This window comes from Dipodomys ordii, unplaced genomic scaffold (assembly GCF_000151885.1).
Source record: "Dipodomys ordii isolate 6190 unplaced genomic scaffold, Dord_2.0 Scaffold142, whole genome shotgun sequence".
Lineage (NCBI taxonomy): Eukaryota > Metazoa > Chordata > Mammalia > Rodentia > Heteromyidae > Dipodomys > Dipodomys ordii.
In genome coordinates, this window is record NW_012267358.1 from 1,072,156 (window position 1) to 1,095,588 (window position 23,433).

At 40.7% G+C, this 23,433-nt stretch overlaps 1 protein-coding gene across 1 annotated transcript in view; it reads right to left on the bottom strand.

Moving 5' to 3' along the window:
- Ophn1 (oligophrenin 1) overlaps nucleotides 1–23,433 on the bottom strand; it is a 303,705-nt gene that overhangs the window by 211,308 nt on the left and 68,964 nt on the right. Inside the window, exon 3 of the mRNA XM_013031646.1 lies at nucleotides 16,848–16,943. Within this exon, the coding sequence (XP_012887100.1) occupies nucleotides 16,848–16,943 (96 nt within the window). The remainder of the gene's footprint in view (nucleotides 1–16,847; nucleotides 16,944–23,433) is intronic.

Below are 23,433 nucleotides of genomic sequence, written 5' to 3' on the forward strand. Positions count from 1 at the left end.
AAAAAGAAAAAAGCCAGAAGTGGCGCTGTGGCTCAAGTGGTAGAGTGCTAGCCTTGAGCTGAAGAGCTGAGGGACAGCGCCCAGGCCCAGAGTTCAGGCTCCACGACTGGACCCCCCCCCAAAAAAAGATATAGATATAGGTTCAGTTAAAGTTCCTTTTCAATTTGTCACATGAATTTCCACAATTTATTATTTTTATGCCCCCAGGAATATAATTCTTAACCTACTTTCGAATTCTTACTCTGTGGCATTTGGCCACAAAGAATATACTGTATTTATAGAGGGGGTCTAAAGTTTAAAAAAAAAATGCTGAGTTCTAGCCACGTGCCAGTGGCTCACACCTGTAATCCTAACTACTCAGGAGGCTGAGATCTGAGGATCAAGGTTCAAAGCCAGCCCAGGCAGGAAAGTCCGTGAGAGTCTTATCTCCTAGAAAACCGGAAGTGGCGCTATGGCTCAAGTGGTAGAATGCTAGCCTTGAGCTGAAGAGCTGAGGGACAGCACCCAGGCCCAGAGTTCACGCCCCACGACCAACAAAAAAAAAAAAAAATGTTGAGTTCTGGCTGGGAATGTGGCTTGGTGGTAGAGTGCTTGCCTAGCATGCAGGAAGCCCTGGATTCGATTCCTCAATAGCATATACATGGAAGAAGCTGGAAGTGGCACTATGGCTCAAGCAGTAGAGTACGAGTCTTGAGTAAAAGAAGCTCAGGGCCCTGAGTTAAAGCCCCAGGATTGGAGAGAAGAAAAAAAAAAAAAAAACAGCATGAAGTATATTTTCAAATGGTATCTGAATTACAGGAAAAGTAGTCTAGCTGACTTATGTAACTGTAACCCCTCTGTAAATCACCTTTATAATAACAATAAAAATGCAACAAGTATCGATGATGAGATGATGACGACAATGATGATGATGATGATGATGATGATGATGATGGGGGGGGGGTAAAATAGAGTCTCTCTTCATGTAAGCCAGGCTGGCTTCAAATTTGTACTTCTCCTGTAATGGTTTCCCAAGTGCTGGGACTGTGAACATGTATGCTACCACACCTCACCAGCAAATTAACATTTTTTTTTTGCTGGTCCTGGGCTTGAACTCGGGGCCTTGACGCTGTCCCTGAGCCTCTTTGTATCAAGGCTAATGCTCTGCCACTTGAGCCACAGCATCAGTTCCTGCTTTTTTGAGTAGTTTATTGGAGGTAAGAGGCCACAGGGACTTTTCTGCCCAGGCTAGCTTCAAACATCAATCCTCAGATCTCAGCTTCCTGCGTAGCTAGACATGAGCCAAATTAGCATTATTTTTTTGTCAGTTGTAAGGCTTGAAACTCAGGAGCTGGGTCCCTGGGCTCTTTTGCTCAAGGCTAGCACTCTACCAATTTGAGCCACAGCTCACTTCCAATTTTCTGTTGCTTAATTGGAGATAAGAGTCTCTCAGTGACTTTTCTACCCAGTTTGGCTTTGAACCATGATCCTCAAATCTCAGCCTCTTGAGTAGCCAGGATTACAGGCATGAGCCACCAGCGACTGGCTAAATTAACATTCTTTAACCAAGAAATCTTTTGCTAGATTTCTCCTCCTGGAAGAACTAAATAGGTAGTGCAGCATTTCTAACATGAAGGAAATGAGGTTCAGGGTCAAGACAGGACATGAGAGAAAGGCATTTGATTTCTCCCAAGGATTAAGTTACTGCACATATCCAGGGAAGCCATCTCTTCCAAGACTCGAGTTTATTCAAAAGTCAAGCTCAGCATATAGAAGATAAAAACCCTTCTCAGAAAGAGTGAGAAGGAAAAATGGAAATGTTCACTGAACTCCAGTCCCTATACATTTCATGCTAGAAAAGGAGTCAGAGAGAAATCATGGCTGATACTCTTGACATTTTCCCAGGGAAGATCAGTTTGCCTCTGAAGGAATGCAATAGGTATCATATTAAAACACTTCAAGGAAAAGATTAATTTCTTGAATTGTGAATGTTCCAGGATCCTGTCTGAGGGTTTAACCACCAAGGTAACTGAATAGCTACATGTTATTCAGTATTCCTAATTTAGAAGGGAGAAACCCAGTGTTCTTAGGGGGTAACTAACTTGATGGTCACACAAGTAGTGGATGACAAAGCTAATATTGAAATCCAGAGTTTTGCTGTGCACACTCATCTCTAGCCTCTGTTACACAGTCTACATCTCTCTAGGGAGAAGTAATTAATGATTAATGAAATAGCACTGGTCTAGATTACCATTGATAACACACATGGAGAAAAGCCAGAATTACCACATTTAGGCTTTTAACCTGATTTAAACATCAAGCAATGCATATTTTAATCAAAATATTATAAGCATATTGGTATGTACATATTGGTATGTACAAATATTTACATTTTATGCAATTGTTAGAAATAAATTTAATGCCAGACATGGTGATTCCATCATTTGGGAGGCAGAGGCAGGAAGATTATGAGTTACCAGAGATACAAAGTGAATTCGTCAGCCTGGAATACAAAGCAAGGCCCTGACTCAAAACACACAAAAAATCAATTAAAAAAAATAAAGAATAAAGGCTTATAATTTTGTTGAGTCCAAAGCACTCCATTTTCACTCTTATTGAGTGTATTTTTGGTTTCTTACGTAAGAAACAATTTTTTTTTCCCAGTCATGGTGCCTGAACTCTGGGCCTGGGCACTGTCCCTCAGCTCTTCAGCTCAAGGCTAGTGCTCTACCACTTGAGCCACAGCAGCACTTCTGGCTTTTTTTTTGCTTATGTGGTGCTGAGGAATCGAACCCAGGGCCTCATGCATGCAAGGCAAGCACTCTACCACCGAGCCACCTTCCCAGCCCCTTAAGAAACAATTATTGAACCAAAGGGTATAACTCAAGTGGTAGAGCACCAGGCCTGATTGGAAAAAGCCAAGTGAGGGACATAAAGTCCTGAGTTCAAGTTCTAGTATTGGCACCAAAAATGAAAATAAAAAAAGAAACCATCCTAAGAGTCAAGTCTTTTAGATTTATACTTGTATATTTTCTTCTAAGTGAGTTAAAAGTTTTAGCTCTTATTCTTAGCAACTATATTAATTCTGAGTTTATTTTTGTATGTGATATGAGTTAGAAGTCCCAATTCACTGTTTTCGATGTGTCTATTCAGTGATCCAGGCACCATTTGTTAACAATTCTTTCCCTAATTGAACTGTCTTTGCACCTTTGTAAAAAAATCAATGGACCATAAATTAAGGGATGATTTCTGAACCAGTAATTCTATTGCACTGATAGCTATGTCTGGCCCTAAGCCAGTACCTCAGTCATGATAAACATTACCTTTGTAATGACATTTGAAATGAGCAAGTGTGTCGTGTCCTTCAACTTTGTTCTTTTTCAAAAGTGTTTTTACTAGTCTGGGCTTCCTGAATTTCCACATAAATTTTAAGTATCACCTTGATATGAAAAATACCACGATGGCTGAGATTTTGGTTGTTACTGTGCTCGTTTTACATTACATGGTATTTTCGTAGAAACATTTTTGAGTTGATTTTTCTTTTGTGAAATAGTCATGTCTTTTCAGCTGTGGCATTAGACATTATTCTTTTGTGTGTGTGAGTGTTTCTATACTAGGGCTGGAATTCAGAGTCTCTAGCTCTTCCTTGGCTTTTTCACTCAAGGCTGGTGTTCCATTATTAAGCCACATCTTCACTACTAGCCTTTCACTGGCTAAAGGTAAGAGCTGAGTTTGTCTGCCTATGCTGGCAGACCTCAATCCTCAAGTCTCAGTACCTAAGATTACAGGCATGAACCACCTGTGCCAGGTGGTAGTATTATTCTTGAATTCAAATGTTATCCGATGTTCCACACATACAAATGATCAATAGTGATGTGTCAACTGCAGTCATTTGAAGTCTTTGCCCATGTAGAGATAACTTTTATTTGGGCAATTGAAGTCATGGCTTTGAACTTGATAGGCAAACACTGTACCACTTGAGCCAGGTCTCCATTCAGAGAGAGAGAGAGAGAGAGAGAGAGAGAGAGAGTGTGTATGTGTGTGTGGGTCGTGGGGCCTGAACTCTGGACCTGAGCAATGTCCCTCAGCTCTTCAGCTCAAGGCTAGCACTCTACCACTTGAGCCACAGTGCTACTTCTGGCTTTTTTTCTGCTTATGTGGTGCTGAGGAATCCAACCCAGGGCCTCATGCATGTGAGGCAAGCATTCTACCACTGAGCCAATTTCCCAGCCCTCCCTCCAGTTTTTATCTGATCATTCTCTGAAGCATTCTTAGCCAGCCACAGACCAACATGCTTCAGTATTAGTAAAGAAAGATTTCTCCAGAACCCCACAGAAAAGGACTATGACAGATATCATTTGTACAAGCTCGTGGTAACACCCATTGAAGAAATATAGGACACACCAACAAGCTAAGAATTTCCAGAACTCTAATGAAGAACGAGCTGGAATTCTGTGATAGCTATGCTAGCTAAAGAACAAGAGCAAATCAGGACTGAATGAACTGATGAAGGTTGGCTGTTGACTTTATTTGGAATATTACTGCACTTTTAGTGCTCTACTTTTTTCATATATTAGGAACTCATTTCTCTTATTTTGTAGGCTCTCAATAACTCATAACAACTTAATAGACTATGCTTTTATAAGCTTAAATGTTTATAAATGGGATCTTATTCTGTCTTCCAAATCCCCTCCTAGATTTAGAAACTCCTATTAAATTAAATATATATTTTTTATTTATATATATATATATATATATATATATATATATATTACCATGAGATAATTACTTGGAAATGCTTAATAAGTAACTATCCTATTTGTTGCCAGAACATGATTAGAAATATTAGGCACACAAGCAAAATCCTTCCTGGAAAGAGATCTAAAAATTATGTTCACTGAATCATATGTGACCATACACTTGTAAAGATTTCAGGCTGACTTGATTTATTCAGAGTGTATAAAAACCCTTTGAAAAAAAATTAGTGTGGTGGGTATATCTTCCTGACAGTATATCTTCCTGACAAATCCAGAAACCTAGTATATTAAAACCTCAAGAAAAGTGGGTTTCACCTGGATTTACAGGTACTACAGGTGAGATGTTGTGGGAAATTCTTAGCTTAGCTTCTTAGCCTCTACATGGTCTTCTAAGTCCAACCTGTGAGATTCATTATGAGAACTTCCAACAAAGCAACCTTAAAAAGACAAGTCAAACAAATGACCATTCTTGAACCAACTGTGTACAGAATTAGGTCAAATGTAATAAAATTGGCCCTATTTAATTTTACTAAAAACAGTAGGGAGATTAATTTTTGTGAAGAGGAAAACGATATTTGAGTAGAAAATAATAAACCAAAGCTGGGTGCTGGTGGCTCATGCCTATAATCCTAGCTACTCAAGGGGCTAAGATCTCAAGATCATGGTTCAAAGCCAAACCAGGCAGGAAAGTCTGTGAGACTCTTATTATTAATTGGAGAATTAACTGTCAAAAAGCAGGAAGTGGAGCTGTGGCTCAAAGTGGTACAGCGCTAGCCTTGAGCAAAAGAGTTCAGAGACAGCACCCAGGCTCTGAGTACAAGTTCCACAACAGACCCACAAAAAAAAATAATAAAATAAAACAATGGACTTTTTTGGGGGGGTCCGGTTGTGGGGCCTGAACTCTGGGCCTGGGCACTGTCCCTCAGCTCTTCAGCTCAAGGCTAGCGCTCTACCACTTGAGCCACAGCGCCACTGACAGCTTTTTTTGCTTATGTGTTGCTGAGGAATCGAACCCAGGGCCTCAGGCATGCAAGGCAAGAGCTCTACCACTGAGCCACCTTCCCAGCCCCACAATGGACCATTTATATCCCTGCACGGCTCAGTTCCTCAAAGTATAAAGAAGCCCTGAGAACAACAACCCAATCTCAAGCCATACATTAAGCTAATAATTTCCACAGAAAAGCTATTGGGAATACTAAAGAAGTCTGACAAAACGTACAATTCCAACATGCCCTTATGTGACAAATAGTCAAGATTGTGGACAGTGTCACCAAGAACACAGCTCTACTCAAGAGCTTTAAGAAACTCCCTTATGTGCTGCTGCATAACCCAAAGTCCATCTCCCCACTGGTGGCTCTTTAATACAGCCTTTTCTGTTAGTGTTTGTCTTTTTCATTTTTGTCATCCTTCTTTGAAGAAACATGATCTCCATGACTAAAACAGCTAAAATTTGTCATCTATCATTCGACTGGTTTTACAGGATTCTTCTTCAACCAAAGTTTCTGGAAGATTATTTCATAGATTCTAGTTCATACTAGTCAAGATGTTGTTTAACAATAAAAAATATTCATGTTAAATGAAAGTTGGGTGGAGAGAGAGAGAGAGTAACAAAGTTAAACTTTATTGGAAGTGGAGGAGTGGCTCAAATGGTAGAGTTCCAGCCTTGAGCAAGAAATCCAAGCAAAAAGAGCTTGAGATCCTTAGTTCAAACCTCAGAACGAACACACACACACACACACACACACACACACACAAAGGTACTAGTGGTTCACACCTATTATCTTATTTAGGAAGCTGAGATCTGAGGATCCCCAGTTTGAAACCAGGCAGTGGCGCTGGCAGTGGCGCTGTGGCTCAAGTGGTAGAACACTAGCCTTGAGCTGAAGAGCTGAGGGACAGCGCCCAGGCCCAGAGTTCAGGCTCCACGACTGGACCCCAAAAAAAAAAAAAATGGAATGGGAGGTGTGGCTCAAATGGTAGAATGCCAGCCTAGAGGAAAATGGCCCAGCAAGTCCCAGTACCACACCCAAATTAACTTTATCTGAGCCCTCTGCTCTCAGAAAGCAGTCCAGTGTGGCTGATGGTATTTGTTTTGTTTTTGATTAATCTTTTTCCTCCTCCCCCTCTCCCTACCTTTCCCCATTCTCTTCCCCCCTCCTTTTCTTCCTCCTCCCTCTCCTTCTTCCTTGTTGGTACTGGGGATTGAACTCAGGCTTTCACGTTTGTTAGGCAGGTACTCTGGTACTGAGCCACACCTCCAGCACTGTTGATACTTTTTTTTTTAATGGTCCCGGGCTTGAACTCTGGGCACTGTCCCTGAGCTCTTTTCACTCAAGACTAGCACTTTACCCCTTTGAGCCAAAGTGCCGCTTGTGGTTTTCTGTGATTAGAGATAAGAATTTCACAGACTTTCCTGCTCTGGCTACCTTCGAACAGTGATTTTCAGATCTCAGTCTCCTGAGTAGCTAGGATTATAGTTGTGAGCCACTGGGCACCGGTGGTTGATACTTTCTCAAAGCAAGTTTTGACCTTCATCTGCTCAGTCCTCAAAGAAATTTCTTCAAATATGAAGAGTACAGATTTAGATATTCTGCTTTGAAGCAAAGATGGATAATAGCCAGTGAGTTCCACCTTCTGGGGAAAATGAAGCAAGCCAGTACACAAAGAGGAAGCCCATGCCACCAAGATTCTCTCTTTTTTTATTCCAGTCATAGGACTTGAACTCAGAGACTAGGCACTGTTCCTCAGCTTTTTTTCCCCTCAAGGCTAGCACCCTACCACTTGAGTTACACCTCCTCTTCCACCTTTTTAATGGTTAATTGGAGATGAGAAACTCACGGACTTTTCTGCCCAGTCTGGCTTCAAACTGCAATCCTCAGATCTCAACTTCCTGAGTAGCTAGTGTTACAGACATGGGTGATATGCAAGTTATAAAAATGTATTAACTGAAATACATACGTTCAAGGAAGAACTCAAATAGTATAATTCCTTAGAAAGGCAAAGTCAAAGTTGAACAAAAGAAACACCAGGAAATGGGTACTTAAAAAGGATGTATGAGGCTAAGGGGAGAGATGTAGATGAATGAAGAAGGGAAGGGGTATGAATGCAGTCAATTCAATGTATAGCCTACAAAATTAAGAATTGGGGAAGGGGTCAGTAGGGTGGGAATGAGTGAGAAAGTTGAAAGGGGTGACATTGACCAAGATGCATTATATTAATAAATTGCTTCATTAAATAGCAACACCTTTGTACAACTGCTTAAAGAAAATAATGAATAGATAAATTTAAAAAGAAAAATGAATAAGGAAAATTATATGCAAGAATGTAGTAATGAGAATTATCATATGTAAACAAAAAAAGATTCTAAAGGATATTTTCTCAAGTTATAATAACTAGGGTTAATTTATTTGGAAACATAATTTTTTTTATTTTTTTTTTGGGTCCGGTCGTGGAGCCTGAACTCTGGGCCTGGGCACTGTCCCTCAGCTCTTCAGCTCAAGGCTAGCGCTCTACCACTTAAGCCACAGCGTCACTTCCGGCTTTTTTCTTTTTGCTTATGTGGTTTTGAGGAAATCGAACCCAGGGCCTCATGCATGCAAGGCAAGCACTCTACCACTGAGCCACCTTCCCAGCCCCTGGAAACATAATTGTTTATGCATAAGGAAAATTGAAGTCACAGCTTATGTTTTTATACTTTGAATCCTAGAAAATAATTAATTAATTAATTTGTGAATATTCTTTTTTTGCCAGCCCTGGGGCTTCAACTCAGGGTGCACAAGGCTAGCACTCTACTACTAGAGCCCACCACCATTTTTTTCTGTTTATGTGGTACTAAGGAATCGAACCCAGGGCTTCATGCATGCTAGGCAAGCACTCTACCACTAAGCTACATTCACAGGACTATTCATTTTTTTAAGTGCTCTCCACAAAGATGCTGATTGATTCCTTCATTCTACATGGTGTCTGGTATTTTCTTTTTTATTCACAAGACTTTGAAGCATTTGGATTATCTTTGACTTTGAGTTTCCTTGAGAGATGTATTTAAACAAGTCATTATTTTCAGGATTACCTTTATGTCACCATCCTAAATTAAAATTAGTGATACCAGTGGCCAGACTCTCAGTAACACCATATATTCTCACCTGTCACATCTCCAAATGAAAAGTTAAGCTGGTATGTTGATCCCTGTCTTTAACTTTCCCTTTTATTGTGTCAATTACTAACACAGATTCTACTCTAGGTCTAATAGTTCACACCTCTCCTCAATACCAGTGCTTTGAAGTAATTTTTCTTTCACTTGGACAATCTGAGCTATTGATAACTTCAATTGACTTTCTGTTTTTCCAGATGTTTTTATTTACTTTGGATTACTTTTATTTACCTTGGATTAGCAAAATGTTGTTAATAACAACCAAAAAAATCTGTCTATTCTGCCCAGGATCCTCAGATCTCAGCCTCCCAAGAAGCTAGGATTACTGCCATTGGCACCTGGTTGAAAGCAAAATCATTACTGAGAAAATAAGTGGTGAATTCACAGCTGAGTTGTAGCAATAAAAACCACAGGTCCAACTGTGCCATTAAACCCAACTCTTACTACTTGAAACACACCTCTAGTTCAGCTTTTTTGCTTGTTGGCTGGAGGTAGCATCTCACAGACTTTTCTGTCTGGGTTCGCTTCAAACCACAATCCTCAAATCTTAGCTTCCTGACTAAGTAGGATTACAGGCATGAGTCACCAGAAACAGTATTTTAAATTTGGCTTGATTCCTAATATTTTTAAAGAGGCATGATGCTTCTGGATATATCATTCTAGTGAAGAATCAGATAATCTGGCTACACTAGAAATAATTTTTGCATGGCCACAATCACTGTAGTTCATTTGGAGATATTGCTTTAAAATAGACTGTCTTTTGCTGGTCACCACTGGCCCCAGTTGATTACTAACTGCAGGAGACAAAATATGAGTTGACAGCTGGACAGCCTGTTGACTCTGTGGATTTTCATCAGCTCTGGCAATGGAGCCTCTACACACCTGCCTGGTCTGAACTCAGTCCTCTTCCCTCTCTCCAGTCCCATTCAGTTACTTATAGCTGCAAGAAAGATGTTCTCACTCAGTACTTTTTCTGTGTCTTTCCCAACACTTCAGTCTTTCTTCAGAAATTCAACTCATGCCAGAAGCCTTAGGCAAGCAAGGATTCTTAGCCATAACAATTAAGGAAGCCTAGTCATTCTCAGTGTCAACCTGCACTTGCATAAACCCCAAAGTGAGGGTCTCCTTAAATCTCATCTCTGGCCACTTGAAAGCCTCAAGCTGGCTCTGGAATGAACTCTGAAGTCAGTTCTCTTGAGAAGCCTTTCTGGCTTCCTCTGTTCATTACCTTCCTCTCAACACACACACACACACACACACACACACACACACACACACACACACACAAAATCTGGATTAGGCACTACCACATCCTTACCTCTACCACAGTACTTAGCACATGATATTGGAAGTAATTGTCTATTTCCCCAGCTACCTCCTTCCTGTACATGAGCTCCTTCCAGGCAGATGTGCACTGTGTCCCTGAAACCCTGGTCTATGACACTTTGTGGACTCTCCATCTCTTTCCAAATGAACAAATAAATGCCTTTCATTAAAGATTTGAAGCAGATTCTCTTAAGCTCATTTGGCAATCATTCTACTTTAGAGCTGCTGGGACTATTTTGGGATAGTCATTTGTCTAAAGGTCTTCTTCAAATTTATCTAATTGATGACATGGTTTATAGGTGATCATTAAAAATGTGTTGAATGACCCAATTGAGCTTTTTAAATTTTTTTTGTTATTAGAAAGGTGATATACACAGTAGATACGGTTACATAAGTCAGGTAATGAGCACATTTCATCTTGGACAATGTCACCCCTTCTGTCACTCCCAGTTTTTCCTTCCAGTCTCCAACCATAAATTGTATAGTTCATTTTCAAATTAGTGTCTAGTGAGTACCACTGACACATTTCTTCACTCTTTGTCCCCCCACTTCCGTGCCCTCCTTACCCCAAAACAGAGATAAAGGAACAAACAAGACAAAAAGAAAAGAAAAACCTCTTGTTTCCATTTCCTGGAGTTCATTCAATTGAGCTTTAAGAGACACCTGTTCCAGTGATATACCTGTTACTATCCAGATGTTGGAACCTTCCACAACCAATTCCCTAACACTGGGCTCAGTCTCTGTCTCTGTCTCTGTCTCTGTCTCTGTCTCTCTCTCTCTCTCTGTCTCTCTCTCTTTCTCTCCCCCCCCCTCCTTCCTTCCCATCTTCCTATTAGTTTATGGGAATGTAGTCAGTATGCACTCTAATAGTATCATCTTCTTTTCCTCTTTCAATCTGCAAGTTTCATTCTTCAAAAAAAGTCTTCCTTGAAAATCCAATATAAACATCTTCTTCGTTTGAACTTGGGTTTGTGGGAGAGTTTGAGGACCCAAAAGCACAGTTTAAAAGAGCATGAATTGTGCCATAGAGGTCCATTAGGCCCACTGACACCATGATGACTGTACAACCAGTCCATCAGGGCCCTGGGCTCCACAACTCCACTTTTAAGATTCCAATTCTTTTGGACTAAGCAAGTCCTGAGACTGGTTCAATATGTCTATTTGGTTCTGATACAAAGCTCTATTAGAAATAACTGAACCAGGGGCTGAAGACTTGGCTTAAGTGGCAGAGTACCTGCTTAGCAAGCATAATTCCTTGAGTTCAAACCCTAGTACCATTAAGGAAAAAAAAAAGAAACAGAAGTAGACAATTTTTAAGGGTCCAGCTATCGGAGACATTTTATAATTCTGTGTTTTCCTTTCATAACTAATTTGACTAGCATAATTTCAAATGAATGTCTCTTCTCACAAGTGAGTATCTATCACCTTCCTAAAGGATAGATCAGCATTATGTGGTATATATGATATAACAACTATTACTCTTTATATGAATTACTGAACTATAGTAACTGAATTATTGAGCATCTAGTACATACCAGACACTGAGCTACCTGATTTATATATACTCATGCATAGGCATTATTTCATCCATTCTTCATGGCCCCAAGAAGCAGATTATATCTCCCACTTGACAGAAGAGGGAAATAAAGGCTCAATGATTCCAAAAATCATTGCCAAGATCCCACAGTTAACAAATAAAGCTCAAATCAGAAGCAGATACAAGACTCCATAAACACAATAAAAAATGTAAAAAGACTCCATAAACATGTGTGTTTTCTTTGGCTACTCAGCCCCATAGGGAGAAAGTAAAGGCCAGGAAATGCCAGTTGAAGTATAGATGTCTTGCTCTAGGGCAATGGCAAATGTCATGGTCTGCGAAACGAGACATGGTCTGTCCCTATTAGAAATGAAAAAGTCAAGGGCAATTCCTACAGCTGATCTCCAAGGACAGGACCTCTTCACAGAAGCCTTCAGCTTTCAGGCTTTTCCCAAAGGCTACTGAATCACAGCCATCTCTGCTGAAAAATTCTCTACAACGGACTTCATGTTTCTGAGTTAAGTCTTTCTTTTTCTTGCCAATCCTGGGGCTTGAACTCAGGGCCTTGGCTCTGTCCCTGAGCTCCTTTTGCTCAAGGGGAGAGCTCTACCACTTGAGCCACAGCACCCCTTCTGGTTTTTTTCTGTTTATGTGGTACTGAGAAAGTGAACCCAGGGCTTTATGCATGCTAGGCAAGCACACTACCACTAAGCCACATTCCCAGCCTGAGTTAACTCTTGAAGAAGCCCATTATGGGGAAAGGCCCCCGTGAGCATATAATGAGAAATCTCAAAGCTCAGATCCAAGTACCTTCCTAACTGTGCATGCACCTTGTCTCTGGAAAAACACTGGTGCATGCAGTGAAGGAATGCCAGTCGTATTGATTCCTGAAGGGCATGGCCCAATGGACATGCAGAACAATGGTTCTTTCCCAACATAGCCTCCAAGTAGGCCTGCAGGATTTCTTCTCAAAGCCTCCAACGAATATCCGTTTCAACAGCTGGAGCACTGGCTCTTCCTCTTATTGCCACCTCTAGTCCCAGCTTTCAACATGACCAGTTGAACAAGCACAGTGGAAAATACATCACTGTTCTGTCATCATTCATGGAGTCAGTTCCCTTAGAACAATGGGAAGACAATCCTCTGTTTCTAAGGTTGACAGGTAAAGATGTCACAACCAATATCATGCCAAGGAATCTGGCAGTGCTGGTGAGTCATTTTCATTTGGTTTATAAGTCATTATGTTCAAGTGCACATATTTCTTTTTTCCTTGACTGATTTTCACTATCATTTGCAGTAAGGTTCAGAGGGGGTGAGTTTGAAGCAAAAAGTTCAACAGGAAGGATGAGGCAAATGGGGACCTGTTCATCAGATGCTTCAACAGAAAAAGTAGGAATTTATGGAGCAGAAGGTACATACACCTGAAGGCTGACATTCACAGGCAGAAGAACTGCTACATTAAGAGAAATGCACAGACCTGGCAGTTGCCTCAAGGGCAGAGAACTTGACAGGAATGTCCAATGCTCTGGTTTCCAATCACCAACACCACAAAAAAAAAAAAAAAAAAAGGAAAAGCAAAAATCATCAACAACAACGAAGGACCCAGTGCCAGTGGCTAATGCCTGTAATCCTAGCTACTCAGGAGGCTGAGATCTGAGGACTGAGATTTAAAGCCAGTCCAGGCAGGAAAGTCCATGACACTCTTATCTCCAATTAACTACCAAAATAAAAAGGTAAAGTGGAGATGTCCCTCAAGTGGTAGAGCACCAGCCTTGAGCAAAAGAGCTAAGACACAGCCCCCGACCCTGAGTTCAAGCCCTACTACTGGCACATGAAGGGAGGGAGGGAGGGAGGGAGGGAGGGAAACAGAAAGGTGATAGAGATAGAAAGATATAGATAGATAAGAAAATAATATAGAAATAGTAAATATTTACTTGGGCACTGATATTATACACAAGAAAAAATCATACTCAGAAAATTGAAGTCACTTGCCAAATTTACCCAAATAGTAACCTATATAGAACTACTTTGAACGCCTGAGTTCTGAGCCTATAGTGTTGATTTTTTAAATAAGTTCTGTCCTTGGGCCAGGGTAGATCTGATGGAAAAGAATAAAGTAGAATCATCATGAAATAACCCACATACAAGTCAAATACCAGTGACTAAAACCTAGGATCCCAGTTCAAAGCCAACCTAGGGTCAATCTAAGACACTCATCTCTAATTAATCAGCAAAAATCTGGAAGTAGAACTTTGGAACAAGTGGTAGAGCATCAACCTTGAGAAAAAAAGTCCAAGTGACAGTGTGAGATCCTGAGTTCATGTACCAGCACACACACAAAATATTAAGTAGCCCAGGGGCTGGGAAGGTGGCTCAGTAGTAGAGCCCTTGCCTTGCATGCCTGAGGCCCTGGGTTCAATTCCTCAGCACCACATAAGCAAAAAGAAAAAAGCCGGAAGTGGCACTGTGGCTCAAGTGGTAGAGCACTAGCCTTGAGCTGAAGAGCTGAGGGACAGCACCCAGGCCCAGAATTCAGGCCCCACAACCAGACCCAAAAAAAAAAAAATAAAATAAAATATTAAGTAGCCCAAATACAGGTATCCACTTCACTATTTAAACAACTATGTTTAATCCCAACTTACCAATCTCTTTGAAAAGTAATCATTACAATACTACTTATAATAGTAAAAGTTAGAAATAAGCTAGATTCCCCTAAACAGCTTAATGTAAGTTCCTACAATAATGAAATGCAGATATATCTATGAGTCATTCATTGAGTAAACATATATCGAGCACCTACTGTATGCCAAGTACTGCTAGGTGCCACCACCTACATGAAACTTATAAAGAATTTTTAACACTATGGGAAAGAACTTAGGATAAATTGTTAGGCAACATAAAGTAAATTACATAGAATAAAAGTGTAAAATTACTTATGTTAAGTCCGGCACTGGTAGCTCATGCCTGTTGTAATCCTACTCAGGAGGCAGAGATCTGAGGGTCACAGTTCAGGCAGACAAATGTGTGAGACTTTTATCTCCAATAAACTACTAAAAAAGCCAGAAGTGGTACTGCGGCTCAAGTGGTAGAGCATTAGCCTTGAGGAAAAGAAGCTCAAGGTCCCAGCCCAGGTCCTGAGTTCAAGCCCCAGGAATGGCACAAGAAAAAAACAACAACAAAAGAAATTACTTATGATAAGAGAATATTCTGGCACAATAACAGCACATTGGACATCCTGGTATCATCTGTCTTTCCTGTACGTGGATCCAACTTTTCATTTCCTGGACTGTGAAACCCTCAGATCTCTGCCTCCTGAGTAGCTAGAATTACAGTCATGAGCCACCAGTGCCTGACTTAACACAGTAATTTAATACTTTTATATTGGATTCTATTAGTAATAATAGCAGCAGCAACAACAATGATATACGTTTTACACTTCAGTTCTGGGGCTTGTAAATATTGTAGCTGGGTGCCAGTGGTTCACGATCTATAATCCTAACTACTCAGGAGGCTGAGATCTGAGGGTTGAAGTTCAAAGCCATCCCAGACAGGAAAGCCCATAAGACTCTTATCTCCAATAAACTACCCAGAAAAAGCAGGAAGTGGCTCAAGTGGTAGAGTGCCAGCCTTGAGCACAGAGAGGCTCAGAGACAGTGCCCAGGTCCTGAGTTCAAGCCCCAGGACCAGCAATATATATATATATATATATATATATATATATATATATATATATTTGTGTGACTTTCTCCAACAACATTAGGTTACTCACAATGTTGTTTCTGTGGTTCAAACATCATCTTACCCAACCAGAAGGAAAATATTTTAGATTTTGATGGTAGCCAGATGCTGTTATTACCACTGCCATTGAAATACATGATACCCCCACCCTCATCCCATAGACAACAGTTGAAACACTTAAGTGTGGCTATGTGTTCAATAAACTTTAGAAAAACAGGTGGCAAGCTACATTTGTCCCAATGATTATAGTTTGCTGACTTGTGTATTAACTTTCCTACCTAATAATGAAAACACTTAGGACCTGTGACTTCCAGTGTTCAGTCTCCTTCATAACAATATTAGCCCAATTTTACGGAAGATGAGACTAAATTTCAAAGGGGGAATGTATGCTATCCAAAACCACCTTGGAGTCAATATGCCAAATACAGTTCTCGGAGCAATGTCAAACTACCTGTTGCCTGAAAAGTTGTATTTTCATAAATGCTACTTTTCATCTTTCTGGAGGAATATATTCTTTAAAATAAATCACCAAGCTGGGCATGGGTGGCTCATGCCTGTAATTGTAGCTTCTCAAGAGGCTGAGATCTGAGGATGGTGGTTCAAAGCTAGGCCAGGCAGTAAAGGCCATGAAACTCTTATCTCCAAAAAACCACCAGAAAACCAGAAGTGGTGCTGTAGCTCAAGTGGTAGATGCTAGCCTTGAGCTGAAGAGCTGAGGGACAGCGCCCAGGCCCAGAGTTCAAGCCCCATGACTGACAACAAATAAATAAATAACAGGGCAAGTGCTGGTGTTATTCACGCCTATAATCCCACCTACCCAGGAGGCTGGGATCTGAGGATCATGGCTCAAAGCCAGCCCAGGCAGGAAAGTCTACTCGATCTAATGTCCAATTAGCCAGCAAAAACATCAGAAGTAGAGGAAGTGGAACTGTGGCTTAAGTGGTAGCGTGCTAGCCTTGAGCACAAAGAGAGTCAGGGACAGTATCCAGACCCTGAGTTCATGCCCCAGACTAGCAAAAAAACTATATAAAAATCAGAATTGGAGCTCTGGTTCAAATGGTAGAGCACCAGCCTTGAAAAAAGACCAAGCAGAGAATATGAGGCCCTGAGTTCAAGCCCCATTACTTGCATGAACGAACACACACACACACACACACACACACACACACACACACACATCACTGTATCTTTTAGGATAATACAAATGTTCATATATTTGCGGATTTAAAGCAAAGTCCCCCTGCTGATTTGACTGCAGCAGCCCCAATCCTTCATATGCAGGTACTGGAACAAGAGGGAGGCACATATCCAGGGAGCTGCATAGTGTCAGGTCTTTATCAGGAGATGCATGTCCACTTACCGATATTAATCTCATCATCAGTTAGAGTGTCCCCAATGAAGTCAAACTGGAATGAATGCAGTGTCTGGGAAAACTTCTGAACAGCAGAGGAGTAATCTGCAAAGGGAAAGGACAGGGGGCATAGAAAGTCAACACAGTTTCTACATGGATTTTATGTCTCCAAGGGCAGACAGGAGGATCTGGAAGGGCTGAGTGCTCAGAGTAGGTGGCAACTTGTTTTTCATGAATTTACATGAAGAAAGCCCAAGAAACTACAAATACTAGTTAAAGAAGTGTTGGAGGCATGCCTGTAATCCTACAGACTCAGAAGCTGAGCTCTGAGGATCACAATTCAGAGCCAGCCAGGGCAGTAAAGTCCATGAGACTCTTATCTCCAATTAAACCAGCAAAAGTAAGGAGTGGAGCTATGGCTCATGTGGTAAAGTGCCAGCCTTTAGTGAAATAGCAAAGGATCAGCACCCATGGGTTGAGTTCAAGCCCCAGTACCAGTACAAAATAAATAAGGAAACACAAAGCAAGTGAGATTGGTTTAGTGACGTCTTTCTTAAAGTTACAGGACACTTTTTAATCCTCAGTCCCTTTCCTCCCTGTCCTTTACCCAATGGTAGAATCTATTTCCTTGTATTCATTCAAAGGCCCTTCCCATAACCACCTGGGTAGCACCTGGAAACATTACACACTAACCACATAGTAGCCTATATTTGGGTAAAAATCTGGCAGAGAACTGATTTAGTTTCTTCAGTGTTTACCATGGTCCCTAGCCTAAAGCAGTAATGAATGGAAATGAATCAGGGGCACCTAGTCAGATAAACGCTTTTCTTTGTAAATAACTCTGAACTTTCATTGTAAAAGCTCTCTGTAGGTATAAAATTAAATCACATACAGGGCTAGATATGGTGGTATATACTTATAATACCAAATATTCAGGGAGCAGACATAGGAGAATCACAGTTTGATACCTAGCCCAGGCAAAAAGTCTGCACTACCCTATCTCAATAGTCAAGTCAGGTGTACAGATGCATGGCTGTGATGCACTGTACTCTACAGATGGAAGCAGGAAGATCTTGGTCCAAGGCTGGACAAAACAAAATCGTAAGACCCTATCTAAAAAATAGAAGTAGGGCTGGGAAGGTGGCTCAGTGGTAGAGCGCTTGCCTTGCATGCCTGAGGCCCTGGGTTCGATTCCCCAGCACCACATAAGCAAAAAGGAAAAAAGCCAGAAGTGGCTCTGTGGCTCAAGTGGTAGAGCGCTAGCCTTGAGCTGAAGAGCTGAGGGACAGCGCCCAGGCCCAGAGTTCAGGCCCCACGACCGGACCCCAAAAAAAATAAAATAAAATAAAAAATAGAAGTAAAAGCAAAGAGGCTGGACGAAGTGGCTGAATGGTATAATATTTGCCTAGCAAGCAGAAGGCTAAGTCCAAACCTCAGCATCAAACCAATAAATTAAAGTAAATTTAGAGAAAACTTACCATTAATGAACATTTTAAAATATTACTGTGAAGAAGAGGCCCAAGTAAACTCTTGTTCCTGTCTACTCTCAGAGTGGTTCTTTGGCTAGCAACAGTACATTGCGCGCACACGCATGCACACATGCGCACACACACACACACACACACACACACACACACACACTCTCTCTCTCTCTCAGTCTCTCTCTCTTAGTCTCTCTCTCTCTCTCTCCCTCTCCCTCTCCCCCTCCCCCAGCCTCTCTCTCTCTTTCTCCAGACCTGCTAAGGTAGAAACTTCTAAAAATACAATACTAAGAGGATCCACACATTCCCAGGAATTCAGCTAGCCCTTGGACCATTTAGGAAACTCAAGCTTACTAATCCCTTTTAGTTTCTCTGTCCTTCTCCTTCTTTGGTTCCCTGGTTTCACTGTCCACCTCCTCTGGCAGAAGAAGGCTAGCTGAGCCTCAGCAGAGATAACAAGGCTGGCCAAATACTGCTCTCCAGCATAGCACATAACACACGGCCAGGCATTTGGCTGGGACAGATGACAGGCCAAGACTCTTGGGACCATTTTGTCTAGGTTCCATTTTCAACAGTCTTGTTATGAGAATTTCGAGTCTTGACTCTTTGAACACATCGCTGAAAGGACTGGTAATAATACAAACATAATACCATCATAATAAAATTTTACAGAGTTCAGGAATTGTAGATCTGTTGAGCAACATGTTTGACAATTACTATGCTCTACAATCATACCTTACAGTCCTACACATGTGGGCTGAATGCACAGCACAGGAGAAGCCATCCTTCCAATTTGTCTATATTTCATCAGGAAAAGATCACAAACCAAGCATCCGCAGGTAGCAGAAAACCAGGGCAGCCCTGAATCCCCATCTTTGTTATGGTCACAAAGATGAAAATAATGAAAATAAAAATATTCATTACTACACGGGACTGGTAGCTCTTGCCTGTAATCCTAGGTACTCAGGAGGCTGAGATATGAGGTTTACGGTTCAAAGCCAGCCTAGGCAGGAAAATCTCAGAGACTCTCATCTCCAATGAACCAACAAAAAGCTAGAAGTAGGGCTGGGTGTAGCTCAATGGTAAAGCACTTCCTAGCAAGTGCAACCTCCAGGGATCATTCCCTAGTACCAAAAAGGGAAAGACAAAAATATATATAATTAAAAGATCCAGAAGTAGAGATGTGGTTCAAGTAGCAGAGTAACATCCTTGAGGGAAAAAGCCAAGGGACAGCACCTAAGCCCTGAGCTTAAGTCCCAGTACCAGTACAAAACATAAACACATACTTACAAAGGAAACAAGAGAATTTAACTCCTAATTTGTTTCCAATTAAAGAGAAGAAAAGTACTAGCAAGCCATGAATGGAATGTTATCTACATGTATGATTATGTATGTGTCCCCATGTTAAACACAATCCCTTCGTTTATATGAAGTTTTTAATTGGGAGGGAGGAAGCTGAAGTATTTGGGTTTCTATATGACTCACAATCTGACCAAAGCAACTCATCTGAAGCCTGTTACACAATGCAAATGCCTAGGGATCACCAGACTTCATGGTTTTGATTGCTTTCTGGCAAGGAAGAAAAAGATATGGCTCTTTATGCTTATGAACAGATTTGTTTCTATGAATCCTTGTACTAGGCGAAATGAAATTGATGCCTTTGTTAGTTATTTATGAATATTTTAGTTTAAATGGAACTGATTGTGTGTATAACGAAGGCAGATCACTATGTCTAGAGTGCTAGTCTTGGCTTTGGGAGCAAATCAGCTTTGTGGATTTACATAAACTATCTTCTTCCAGCCTTCATTAGAAAAAGGGGAAAAAAATATCAATTGTTTACCAGCTACTGAAATTTGTCTTTGGCCACAATTGTAATTGAGGATCATATCCTCTACCTCAAAGGATTATGGGGAGATCAAAATAAGATGATTTCACAAAGTGATTTTTTTTAATTTTTATTTTTATTTTTGGGTCCGGTCGTGGGGCCTGAACTCTGGGCCTGGGCGCTGTCCCTCAGCTCTTCAGCTCAAGGCTAGCACTCTACCACTTGACCCATAGTGCCACATCTGATTTTTTCTTTTTGCTTATGTGGTGCTGAGGAATCGAACCCAGGGCCTCAGGCATGCAAGGCAAGCCCTCTACCACTGAGCCACCTTCCTAGCCCTCACAAAGTGTTTTAAAAATAATTTTATGACAAGTGTATTAGCTCACACCTCTAATCCCAGATACTGAGGGGGGAAAGAAAAGGAGGATCACCATTTCAAACCAACTTGGACAAAAAGTTAAAAAGACCCCATGTCAACAGAAAAGGCTGTCATACTAGTCATGGGATGAAAAGCAGAAACAAGATTGGGGTCCAGGCTGGTCTAGGCAAAATTGAGCATAACAGGCTCACAGAATGGCTTGGGTAGGGACTGGGAAGGTGGCTCAGTGGTAGAGCGCTTGCCTTGCATGCTTGAAGCCCTGGGTCTGATTCCTCAGCACCACATAAGCAAAAAGAAAAAAGCCGGTATTGGTGCTATGGTTCAAGTGGTAGAGCACTAGCCTTGAGCTGAAGAGCTGAGGGACAGTGCCCAGACCCAGAGTTCAGGCCCACGACCAGACCCCGCCCCCCCCAAAAAAAATGGCTTGGGTAATAGCAATGGCTTACTAAGTGTAAAAACTTGAGTTCACGCCCTAGTACTGCCAAAAAGAAAATTATACAAATAAGTATGGCTAAAGCTGAAGGGAAAAATATCTATTTCTGTAATAATAAAAACAACACTAGAGAGAATAACCAAACAGTCAGTAAGGGAGCATTTTCCAGGACCATGTGTTAAGACATGAAAAATGTTAAATTTAAAACATTAAAATCACTGGTGGCTCACGGCTGTTACCCTAACTATTCAGGACGCTGAGATCTGAGGATCATGGTTCAAGGCCAGCCTGGGCAGGAAAGTCTGTGGGATCTTTATTTCTAATAAACTACTCAGAAAAGACACTGTGGCTCAAATGGTAGAGCACTAGCCTTGAATAAAAAGAAGCTCAAGGGGGCTCCCATCCTTACCCACAAGTTGAGGATCTCAGCTGAGACCTAGAGGATCTCAGTTCGAAGTCTGCCTAGGAAGACAAATATGTGAGACTTTGCTCTAATTAACCAGCAAAAAGCTAGACAAGGCAAGACTCAAGTGGTAGTGACAGCCATGAAAGAAAAAGCTTAGAATGGGCATGGAGCCCTGAATTCAAGCCTCAGTACCAGCACCCATATTTTTAAAAAAGAAAGGAAAGCCGGGCGCTGGTGGCTCACACCTATAATCCTAGCTACTCAGGAAGCTGAGATCTGAGAATCGCAGTTCAAAGCCAGCCTGGGTAGAAAAGACCTTGAGACTCTTATCTCCAATAAACCACCAGAAAACCAGAAGTGGTGCTGTGGCTCAAGTAGTAGAGCACTCGCCTTGAGCTGAAGAGCTGAGGGACAGCACCCAGGCCCAGAGTTCAAGCCCCACAACCTATAAAAAAAAAAAAAGAAAGAAAAAAGGAAAAAAACCTCTTAATAAAAATAAGAAACAGAAGACAGCATTCCCAACATGACAAAGGCTTAGTATGAAAAAAAATCATATAGCTGACATCATACTCAGTGATCCAAGTCGGAAAGAATTCCCCTTAACATGAAGAATAAAGTAGGAGTTTTACTCTGTTTACATCACCTCTGTTCAACATAAGTTCTAACCAAGGCAATAAGACAAGAAATTCAAGTTGGAAAGGAAGAAGTAAAATTATGTTTGCAGACACTATGAACTTGCATACAAAATCCTAAAGATTCACAAAACTATTAAAGCTAATAAATTTAGCAAATACTCAAAACACAAATACAAAAACTGGCATGCATTAACAATGAATAATTTGAAAAGAAAATTGAGAGAATAACTCCATTTATAACTGTAAATATATCATCTGGCATAAAGTGAACAAAGGAGGAAGGACTTACACACTGAAAAACAGAACACTGATGAAATCTGTAAAGAAGACATAAATAAATATAAAGATTTCAATGGTTATACATTGGAGACATCATATTATTAAGATAACAACATAATATTATTCAGATAAATGTAATCTATAGCTGGGCATGGTAGAACATTCCTGTAATCTCAGTAACCAGAAGGCTATGACAGGAAGATTAAAAAATTCAAGATCAGGTTGGGCTACACAGTAAGTCTGAGAAAGGCCAGCCTAAGAAACATAGCAAGATCTTGTTTCCAAAGTAAGAAATCTACAGACTCAATGCAAATCCATGGTTATCCTACATGTTGGGTTTTTTTTCCTACAAATAGAAAAGTCTATCCTAAAATTCAGATGTAATCTCAAGGGACCCCGATTAGACAAAACAATCTTAAAATAGAAACAAAGTTGGAAGTATCACACTTCCTGATTTGAAAACTTAAAACAAAGGTATTATAATGAAACAAACATGGCACCTGCATTCAGGACATAAAAGAGCAAAAGAACAGGACAAAAGAACAGAAATGACTCCTAGGTCAATTGATTTTCAATAAGGCTGCTAAGACTCTTCCTTACAGAAAGCTCTTTTTTTGGAACTACTGCTGCTGTGTAAACTGAATGTCTACATGCCAAAATGTGAAGTTGGACACTTTCCTAACCATTCAAAATACATCAAACTTCTAATTCTATGAGCTATAACTCTATAATTCTATAACTCTAAAAAGCTATAATTCTATGAGCTACAAAATTCTCAAAAGAAACTATATGGAAAAACCTCTATAACAACAAGTTCTTAGCTATAAATACCAAAAGCTTACTAACATCAAAGGTAAAAATAGATGAAACTGGACTTCATAAAACTAGAAACTACTGTGCAGCTAGGCCTGATGATAAATGACCGTAATTCCAGCACTTGAGGGGCAAAAGGCACGATGATAGCAAGTTACAGTACTGGACTACACAGTCAGTTCTAGGCTACCTGGGCTACATATCAACATCCTGTCTTTAAACAAACACTCTTAAAAAAGAATAATATAGGACTGGGAAGGTGGCTCAGTGGTAAAGTGCTTGCCTTGCATGCCTGAGGCCCTGGGTTCGATTCCTCAGCACCACATAAGCAAAAAGAAAAAAGC